We start from the raw sequence: 11,416 nt of genomic DNA, 5'->3' as shown, positions 1-11,416 counted from the left end.
CTGCCACGCCCGACGTCAGCCCATCCCTGACTTTAACAAGTCCCGCCATGGCAGCGTCCAGCTTTGTCGGCTCGCGCTCCCGAGTCCACAACCCCTCGCGACTTCTTCTCGGCGCGCAGCTCGGCTGCGAGGAGTCTCTGGGTCAGCCTCGTCTGCAATTTATGGTCCCGTAGGCCACCGAGGGGGGATACCTTGGCCAAGCCCTGCCTTAGGAGCTCTTCGTTCAAGGAGGTCCTTCTAAAAGGCAACTGCAGATGAAGAAAAACAAAAACAACTCAGATGATGTGCCTTTTATAACTCAAAACTTCCTTAAAAAACTGCTGGGTAAACGACATCTGACAAAGAGCTTATTAGAATAATTAAAAGCACAAGTAGTGGAATTGCTATTATTTGACTGATTTTAAAGAAACAAATTGAGCTAATAGTCCTCATGAAAGCTCGCAAATCACGCGCAAGTGGCTTTCGACAAAAGTTTACCAATAGACAAATGATAAAACCTGGCAACTTTTACCATTAAAATAACACTGTGGTTCTTCATGATCTCTTCTAGCCCACTCACATTTTTCAAATATTTGAATTGAAAAATTAAAATATTCACAATCGTTTTGTCTCCATCTAATTAATTGAAGAGAATACATAGAATAGGAGATATCATGCAATAAATTCAGAATATGAGCTAATCGAACTTTGGCATATCTCTCTTCTGTTCGATTATCTCATATTATGAATTTATTGCATGGTTATAGCTCTACAGATATGTATCGAGCACTGCGAATTGTGATAGAAGACGATTTTATTGGATAGAATAGGAGATATATTTATATGGAGGTGTTAGTTTGAATCATAGAGCTGTATTAAATTACTAAGAGTGCTATAAACTCCTCATTCTTACACGCGGAGATACTTTAAAGCCGTCCTGCACGCAGACATTTGAACTCTTGTGCGTGTTTGTAGAACATAATGAAATTAGATGGCGTGAATATTGAAAGTACAACGCACAAATACAACATACGCAAACAAGTGAAGTTCGTCATGACGGTTAAAAAAGTCATGGCAAAAATCATCTGCAGCCGATAAACGCACACGCGTGTTTGTGTTGTTTGCGCAGAGCAAAATGAAAACACTCATTTACTGATTGTGTGTTTGGGCGTATCGGCTTCGATAACGCTCCTGTATAGAATACAAACGCAGATATGCAAATAGCCATACAAAAGTCGTACAAAATTTCGAGTAGTATTCCATAGGTTTGTGCTCAAACATCAATGCGCCCAGCAGGCACCACTTTGTACATTGACTCAGCGCTCTAGTAATTTAATATAGATCTATGGTTTGAATTAAGCAACATCTATTAAATATCTGCACAGCAGCATCCGCACACTTACATTATTAGCTGATAATATATATGATTCTAATACAAGTTTAAGAACCTTAGAAGTTCACATATTTTGGACTATTCTAGGGATTACAGAAACTACTGTACATTGTACATGTACCAAATTGAGAAACATCGATAAACTACTGAACAGACAAACAAAATAAATAATTGTAAAGAATAATGATTTCTAAATAGCTTTTCCTACTGCTACAGGTAGATGTAATCATTTACTGAATGAAAAACAATAACGTTATATAAACCTATAGGAAACTGTACGGCCCAAAATCGCCCAGCGCATTACTCCCTGTACTGCCCAAACCTCCTGGGGCTGATTTCATGAAAACGTCTTACCCGCTCTAAGATTGATCTTAGCTGAGACGCGTCCTAAGATCGATTTCTCTAAACCCATCTTAAGCAAGACGCATCAAATCTACAATATGATGGCTGTTTCATTGTTGTTTTGTACCGCTTGAAGAAACAGTTGTTGAAAAGAAATGTGCAAAACAACTTCCCGCGCATATATTTATTAAGAACATGAACTTTTGCCAGAAAAATTACACCACTCAATAAATATCACACGCAAAGTTGGTCTACAAAAGGTACGAAAGAGTCGTTCTGGCTACCCATTTCATCACTCTTTTTTTAAAAAGTCGACTAGGTGTTGGCGTATAATTAAATTTTGTCAATAAGCTTTTTTGATTAAAACTACCCAGGTATCAGAAATCTTTTCAAATCTGTTTCCACAGCGGTTTTCTTCCTCGAAACTACAGGCATAACTCTAGGCCGACACTTGTCTTTAATGGCAAAGATGAGATAGGACAACCCTCAAACTGATCTTAAGTTACATTTGTAAGTCGAGTTCATCCACGTTGCTAAGGAAGTTAGGGCTTGTTGAACTCATCTTAACCCTAACCTCAATCCTCTAGAATCCTCCTGCCGGTTTTGGATGATTTTAGAGGATTGAGGATGAATGGCAAAGATGTATCGCTTTTTTTTGTGGAGGATGCATTATGTCAAGCCAGTAGGCCATATCCTGCACTGGTTATGTTCAGCCATGCATAAATCAGCCCTGTGTTTTGCTCATATTTCATCCGCACTGCTTCTAAATGCCATTCGCGATGCCTCAAACCATAGCAGTAATTGGCAGATGACTTTGGAGGATTGAGGCAGTGGTCACCCTCCACGGACTAAATTCAAGAAAATAACGGATTGAAAGGATTTTGGAGGATTGAGGCTGGATCCAATTTTTGTCTTGGTGGCAATTGGAGGATTTTCAGGATTGAGGTTGCAATCCCATCCAGAGGGCCTAGGGGTTAGGGTTAATTTGGTGAAATTGATCCTAGGACGAGTCCGAAAGAGGAGTAACTCTTCCTAAGATGCGTCTTAGCATTTTGTTCAATCGGCCCTAGAGCACTCAATGGTTTTATGGATACATCAGTGAATAAAGACAATGTAATACAATGTAGTACAGTTGCTAATATTACTCTACTGTATCACATGCTAGCAAGACTCGCCCGTGAAAATTGGGAGACTTACCTTCCATTTCACGAGGTCTACAACGCAGTCGAGGTCCGTTTGCTTCGTTCACACACAGCATGTGGAACCGTAGCGAGGGTTGAGCGCCAAGTCTGTCTTGGAGATACTCCAAGCTTCCTTCCTGAAGCTCCAGACCAGCGAGATGTACCGGCAACCCGCTGCCGGAATCTAGAGAGTCAATGGACGACAGATCACTGTCACCAGCTTAAAGGTACGTGGGATTGTTCGCCTGTTCCTTCATTTTTTGTTTAAAGCAACAAATTTGCTCAAAACTTAAGCGGAAGTTTTAGTTCAGTGGCTACGGTTACATTTTGAGAAAACAGAAAAAAATGCGCACAATTTTTGGGTCTCGTAACTGGATTCTGTTGCTAACGCAACTCAAAAAGTGTGCCCGCTGACACACTTTTTTAAAACAGCCTTTAATGTTTGTTTTCTCCTGAATGCTAGCATTTCAAGCTTTATAATTTTAAAGGTTTTTGTTACCATCCCTATCTTCACTTTGAGCAAGGTTTTTTCATTAAATCGGAAGGTCTATTTCTGGGTAACTACCAATGTTCCTAAAAATTGTTTTTAGGCTGGGGGAGGGGAGGGAACAGGTAGTAGGAGGCAGAGTTGTAACGAGCCACTGATTTTTGTGACTCGAGTCGAGTCGAGTCATTTTGAAGAAGTGACTCGAGTTGAGTCGAGTCATTAGGTCAAGAAAGTCGAGTCGAGTCTAGTCACAGTGTGTAGTCTAGTCTAGTCGAGTCGAGTCGAGTCAATATTTAGCTCGAGTCAATTCGAGTCACGAATATTTGAACACTATATTTAACAAATAAAGACAAGAGAGAAAGTCATTTGTATCACTAACAGTTTAACTTCAGTCTTATAATCTGGTTTGGCTTCGGGTCTAGAATTGTTTTCCTTTGAACCAGTAATCATGGTAATAGGCCTAGGCCTCCTATAGCACTCAAAAAAAAAAAACACTACTAAAAATGTAAATCAATACAGAAATTTGGGGGGGGGGCAACTCGGTCACGGGCGAATGACACAATCATCCCCACACAGATTTGTTTCATCATTTTCGTCGATAAATCCCCCTGAATATTCATTATTCATCCAGACACATCAGCTACAGAGAGACTACTGGTACCTTTGAAATTAGTATGTACCTGCTATTGAAAACCGGAAGTGGGCAAAACAAATCAAGGAACATGATGGATATCATCGTGTTCACGTTGCAGTGATGTTACAAATGATCAGCGTGCCCTAATTGACACATTTTCGAGAGGGAGTTAATTCATATGTCGAGTTTTGCAATGTACATGTAATTTATGTCGTACGAATTCATCTGCTCGACGTTGAAGGGTTAGTCTGGTTCTGGATAGTATTTCGTGCATTCCAGAACCGCAAGGTGGGAGTCTGTGACACGTTGTTTGTCTGTACAAGACAAGCAGCCGCTGTATGGCAGTGTATTCGCAAAGCGTCATGAGCATATTTTGCACCGTAAGTCATTGCAAATATTTTTCAAAAAGTTTTGCTTTTATTTTCAGTCAGTTGCTGTGTCACGCATAGCTGCTCTATTTTCTCATCCACACAACTGACAGCAGCGCGAGGCCAGCGAAAGATGGCCGTAAAAAGGGCTTCAGAAAATTCACAATTTTCATGGCAAACCACAACCGATCCAAACAAACAAAGTTGTTTTAGGTAGTTATTGACCTACTTCATACCCATCAAGGTATTTTTTCTCCAAAAAAAAAAGGATATCGATGCTTTTTGACGATATTATTTCACGGACAAATCTACTAAAAATTAGGTCATGAAATTTCCGTTTTTTTTCCGACAACGACAAAAGTCTCCCCAAAATTGCACGCTCGCACGTGCTATTCACAATGTTTTCATGCCAACTTACGTTGGCGTACTTACGTTCGTTTACACACGTACATGTTTGCAAATCACAAAATCTCGCAAAAGTCTTCATTTTTCAACCGGCGATTTGGACCAAACATTAGAGGTCTCCTGCACGTGTTTCACATGAAAATGAAGCGTATACATCCTCTATCTACTGAGCCTTGCCGTTTCTTTCGGCCTTTTTTAAGAATCGAATGTACACCTAAAAACTATCGGCCCTCGCTTTTGTTGATAAAAAATATGATTTTGTTGACAGGCCGTAACAACACTTTATATTTGTCAAAAGCAGTTATTTTTGGTATCAAAATAAAGCACACATTTCAACTTTTCATATATTTAGACATCTTGGCCAAACAGTGCATGTAACCAGGCACTTTTCGTGTTTTTCTGTAGTCTCGCATAAATCTCGTAAAACCTCGCAGACGCTTTTGGGCCATGCGTGCGCGACGTCAGGACAAGGAACTGAGGTCAAACAGGGCTGTGTGCGTGACACGGCCACTGACAGTTTGGGACTCGAGTCTTATTAGCCTTCGCTCGAGTCGAGTCGATTCTTCTGGAGAGGGACTTGAGTTGTGTCGAGTCATTTGCTCGCAGTGACTCGAGTTGAGTCGAGTCATTTACCCATAGGGACTCGAGTCGAGTCGAGTCACCAAAAATTGCGACTCGAGTCGGACTCAAGTCGAGTCATTGACTCGAGTCATTACAACTGTGGTAGTTGGGGGTAGGGAAAGATAATGATCCTGTATTTCACTATATCGGAAAATATGAGTTCAGATTTGAGGTTGCCTTCATTAGAAGGAATAGAACAGTATCCTACGGCATTAAGGAAATGTATCAACTTGTCATCTCTAGAGGGCGCCATTTTGAGCCGATTACATCAGCTTGCTGTACAGTGAGTTAAGGCATTCTTGTCAATCTGTCTGTCACTTAACCAGTTCGCATCGAGATTAGTTTTCGAAAAAGGCAAGATATAGCAGCCAACTTTTGATAAACAGCCAACGCCACAAATACTGATTCGCAAGAGTCATTTCAACAGTATTTTTACGGTATTTCTTGCCGAAACCTCATATGTTTCAATACTCCGAGGTGTGCACTGGAGCGTAAATTGTACAACAATAGGCCGTGCACAACGGCCAATTCAAGATCAACACACGGTCTGCCTCCACAGACTTCACAGACTTTGTGTGTGTACAAAAGGCACGAGGGATTAACGTGTTTAGAAGTCACCCGGAGGCGAGTCCAGGCAATCTTGACGTCTTAACCCATCACCCGTGCCTGTGTATAAAAACAGCCAGTGCGTTTTACGTCGTCCTCCGACACGAAGTGGTTAAAGGAAGGATAAAGTGTTGACTACCATGATCAATGCGCACACATTCCGTCGGTATGCTTTATTAACCCCGGATACAGGTTAATGCAAAATCTACCAAATGACAACTCAAAGAAATTATCCTTAAAGCCCCAGTCACACATTTACGGCTTGGAGCTAAGAATATTAACGGTTTACCAAGAATCAATCAATCATGATGAGCTGTCCAGATTCGTGGAGAAATCGACTTTCTAAGAATGCACTAAGCTTTCAGGACTCATAGCAACGACTGCCCTACGTTTCTCTACGAATACACCACGGTTTGTCAAGAATATGGACGGATTGGTGTAGAGTATCAAAGGTTTTACCAAGAATAATGACGTTAGCACCACAGTTGTCTGCAATTGGGCCACGGATGACCAGGTTCTCCTACAAATAAAGTGTGGATATTCAGAGTACAACCTTAGCAGAGCCCTACGGTAGCTCATCCAGGCCTATCTGTAAGACATTTGTAGCGAAATTGAAGAGATTTCTACCACGATTGAGCTACGGATCTCCAAGAATATGTACGAATAGCTACGAATAGCACTATGAATCAGAACGGTTGTCCTACGGATGTCCCACGTTGCACTATGGATTATTTTTCATGACGTTTCACCACGGAAGTACTGAACAGTTTAAAACTTCCGTAGCCCCTCCACGAATACCCAAGGGAGATGATGGATAACCACGAATGTACTAAGGATGAATACGGTACTCCAACGGTTTATCATGAATTTCAAACCGTGGAGATCCGTAGATCCAAACACTGAATGTGTGACTTTGGCTTACAAGCGTTCTTAAACAGGGCCCCGGGTATGTACAAAGGGTTGACCAATGTGGCAACAAAACTCACCACTTTCTCGTTTCTGTCGCCACTCGAAGTTTACAATTGGCGTATGCTGCACAATAATGTGGACTGGTTCTTTCCGCAATGCCACAAAGCGACCATACAGCTTCATGTTTTTGCTGATAAACTCCTCTGGGATGTCTGACACTCTTCGGAATCGCTGGTACTGTGATAAAGGAAACAGAATCAATGGTTAGATCAAAAGTTCAATTAGTTTAGAACAGTCAGGATCTTATTTGTAATTTAATAATAAGGCTGTGCATCGGAACCGGGTACCCGAGTACCCGACGTTGATGTCAGGAACCGGTTCCAGATTATGGGATCGGGTACCCGTAACCAACTTTACAAATTACTTTGTAACTTCGGAAACAATGAAAAAGAAAGGTTTCAATGTCATTTGTGGGGAATTTTCAATATGAAACCAAACTACATGAGAAACAAAACAAATTTCACGCTTATGAGGCAATGTTGCAGTTGACAACGTTAGGCTATAATATACAAATATTGACTGCTTCGAGTGGTGTAGTAAAACTAGCCTCCCGAGGTGATCCATGAAGCATTCTATTTTTCCTGAGGCAAAGCCAAGGGAAAATAGAATGCTCCATGGATCACCGAGTGCGGGTAGATTTACTACACCACGAGATAAAGCAGTCAATATTTGTTTTATAACACCTCTCCCACAGATTCTGTTTGATTTAAGCGATAAATGATTATTTAATCTGAATACAATAAAAATGTACTTCTATTTGAATGCGAAATTATTTGAAAATTAAACTGCACTTTTTCTAACTACCCCTTCACGAAATGTTTGAACCCAGCTCTGTAGCGCTCGCGCTTGGAAACAATACGCCCAGGCGCAACGTGCAACACACACACACACACTTTTTTTTTGCACACAGTGCGTATAGTACTTTGGTTGCTACGGGTATAGTACTTTGGTTGCTACGGGTATAGTTTCTTTGGTTGCTACGGGTATAGTACTTTGGTTGCTACGGGTATAGTACTTTGGTGCTACGGGTATAGTACTTTGGTTGCTACGGGTATAGTACTTTGGTTGCTACGGGTATAGTACTTTGGTTGCTATGGGTATAGTACTTTTGGCCGTGCACTGAAGATAGCAAAAATAGAAAGTACCATGTGACTCGTTCTCGGCCAATCAAGACACAGAATCTGTGGGTGAGGTGTTATAAAGTCCAATGTACACACTTGTATTTGTTGTATAGACGCACCGTTGTAGTAGTATTATCATGTGGCCCTTTATGAACAATCTCAACAGCACCTTCCGAGGTTTGGATTTTGGGTTGGATTTCTTTATAATTAACGGGTACCCGTGCACTTTTTCAATTGGGTACATGTACAGTTTTGTATTGGACGCTCAGTGATTGATGGATTTTGATGGCATTGGTCCAGTTCCTAGTAAAAGATGCTAGGAGTTAGAATTAAGGAGTAAATTATGCAGTCTAGTACAAGGGCGGATCCAGAGGGAGGGGGGCCAAAGGGGGCCATGGCATCCCCCCCCCCAAAAAAAAAACCGAATCAAATCTTTTATCTTTTTACATGACTTCGCAATAAAGGCAGGCAATGAGTAAACCACCATCTTTTCCTCAAAAAAAACATTGGTTAAAGTGCTCAGAAATTGCCTCAGATCGCACCACAGAGCATCTAGAATCAACGCTGTAATTTTTTTGGACACACTTTTTGGGGACCAAATATTTTTTGCCCCCCCCCCAAAAAAAATTGTGTTCTGGATCCGCCCTTGGTCTAGTATAAAAGTATAATACAAGTAGTGCTAATGGATTATGGCAAGATTAACTGTGGTTGTAATTCCGTTCATTACAACAGTCTTCTTATTATTATTCCCAAACTTGATGTGCCACCAAATTAACCCATTATGGTTGCAATACGGCAAATAAAAAAAAAACAGGTTAGTGTCCCCGCCCGCTTTCCTTTTTAGAGGCTGCCTCCTTTTTTCACTTCCTTTTTAGAGGCCGCCTCCTTAAAAAAAAAACCCAAACAAACCCAAAAATATATAAATTTTAGACAGCGACATCAATTTGGCTTTTTTGTCTGTTGCATCTAGTCCATATAAAGCTGGTATATCATTTCCTGAGTCCAAGTAGCGGCCATTTAAAAAAAAGCTGGCGGCCATCTTAACAAATAGGAGTGTCTATCGGTAAATAGGCCCAAATCCATCCGCCGAGCTCATGAATAAAAGTTATATCCTCAAAATATTCTCTATTAGAGAGTTCCGAGAGCCATAAAATTGGGGAATTGAAGAGATATAGCAATGAACCTCTGGCCTGGACTTGGGGCTTCCAATTCTGAGCATTTTGGATGCAAGTGGGCTCGAAAGTGGCGCTGTTTTGCCATGTTGTGGAGGGATAGTTTTTTTAAGATGGCTACTTTTCCGCTTAGGGGAAAATAAGGGTCGTCATCTTTGGGTGAGAATATCTCGAAAATTCAATGGTCAACCCACCAAAAAATGAAAAGAAAATGAAAGATGACATGTTGATCATCATTTTTCTGTGCAGCTTAAATACCTGTGAGAGTTCTGAGTATTTTCAAAACAATTTTTTGAAGTATGGGCATCTAGCACTAGTGTCTATGGGAATTTTACTACAGGGTTGCACTAACTGTTACCTGCTGAACTCAGAAATGTATTTATATTTATAATAATAATAATAAGATATTCTTAAATATAGCGCATTACATCATCAGAAAAATCTCAATGCACTTCACATGATAAAAATAATACAAAACACATGTAGTCCAAAATTAGTCGTAACAATAATGTCATTAGAACACATTAAAGTTAATTTTAAAATACATTAAATATTCACGTGTCTAAAGCATACTTACCACTCGAATGCTGCGGGCGATGACCAGCAAGCCGATTGCAGCAGTAACAGATATACTGGTCTGAAAAATATCACAAAATCCCAAAGACTATGTTAAATATTTTCGTATTGCATTTTGGGCAATCATATACCGGTACTTGTAGTTATGGGGCCCCTATTTAGTTTCGATCAAATTACAGTCAAGCCTCCGGTTTCAGTTCATTTCAGTTCTCTGAACTGATCCGAAGGTGTTTTTTATCATTCCAAAATGACTTCTCACATTTCTAAAGCCCCAGTCACACATTTATGGTTTGGAGAGCTGAATATCCACGGTTCCCAAGAATCAAATCGATCATGATGAACTGTCGAGATTCATGGAGAAATCGACTTTCTAAGAATGCACTACGGTTTCAGGATGGATAGCCACGACTGTCCTACGGTTTCTCTACGAATACACCACGGTTTGTCAAGAATATGGACGGATTGGTGAAGAATATCAATGGTATAACTAAGAATAACGACTGTGATTAGGCCACGGATGACCAAGGTTCTCCTACGAATAAAGCGGGGTATTCATAGTACAAACCTTAGCAGACCCCTAGCACATCCATTCACAGCCAATTCATAGAGATTTCAACCACGAATGAGCTACGAATCTAAGAAAATACGAATAGTCACAAATGACCAGAGATGCTAACTCGAGTCATGTGACTTGGACTCGAGTCGGACTCGAGTCACCATTTTTGTGACTTGTGACTTGACTTGTAAATACCAGCTTTGACTTGTGACTTGACTTGGACTTGCAAACAATGACTTGTGACTTGACTTGATATGCAAAAGATGACTTGTTACCAACCCAAGTCAGACGCTAGGTCTGCTGTTTGTAAAATATGTGGATCCACTGTCACTGATGGCCCAAACACAACGAGCAATTTCGTGCGGCACATAAAACCCACGATGAGCGGTGAGTAGTCGCGCTGTGACTTTTTTTTTCGGGGGGGGGCTTAACTGCGAATAGATTTTCGGTCATTCTGGGCTGCGTACAAACTCTTGCTTCATATGGCTATTGAATCTAAATAAGTTCTAGCCTCTAGTACTTGAAAATCTGCCCTAGACAGAATGTATATTTTCCCTAATTCCAGATCGGGCATGTCTGCATGTAAAGCTCCATGGTAACAATACAAAGTCTTTTTTTCATGTCATCTCAACATTTATTTCTACAATGTAAAGTAAATTTATTAAAGTATACAAAGGGCTAATATCCGACAGATATGTGATAAACTACAAGAATAGTAATTGCAACACATTGAAAAAGGGGAATTAGGAGGCATGTTCAAAATAACTCGTAAGTTGACGCCAGGTTCTTTTAGCTTATTACAGCTGGACAAAATAATGTGCAACTTGACGTGTTCTTGGACAAAGATACTTGTGACTTGACTTGTGTTTTAGACCAAATGACTTGTGACTTGACTTGTGACTGGACCTAATGACTTGTGACTTGACTTGTGACTGGACCTAATGACTTGTGACTTGACTTGGACTTGCAAACAATGACTTGTGACTTGACTTGGACTTGCAAAAAA

The 11,416-nt window shown here is 40.5% G+C and overlaps 1 protein-coding gene across 1 annotated transcript; it reads right to left on the bottom strand.

Annotated features, from left to right (window-relative positions):
• Positions 1-32: 32 nt before the first annotated feature.
• LOC115922143 lies at positions 33-9,915 on the bottom strand (the record flags this gene model as incomplete). Its single annotated transcript, XM_030980344.1, has 5 exons — positions 33-248; positions 1,133-1,170; positions 2,912-3,079; positions 7,003-7,162; positions 9,856-9,915. Coding segments are annotated over 5 exons (642 nt in total), but the record flags the coding sequence as incomplete, so codon positions are not given.
• Positions 9,916-11,416: the final 1,501 nt, after the last annotated feature.

The sequence above is a fragment of the Strongylocentrotus purpuratus genome, unplaced genomic scaffold, assembly GCF_000002235.5.
Source record: "Strongylocentrotus purpuratus isolate Spur 01 unplaced genomic scaffold, Spur_5.0 spur5_contig_195, whole genome shotgun sequence".
NCBI classification, from domain to species: Eukaryota; Metazoa; Echinodermata; class Echinoidea; order Camarodonta; family Strongylocentrotidae; genus Strongylocentrotus; species Strongylocentrotus purpuratus.
This window is presented reverse-complemented; position numbering and strand designations above follow the sequence as displayed.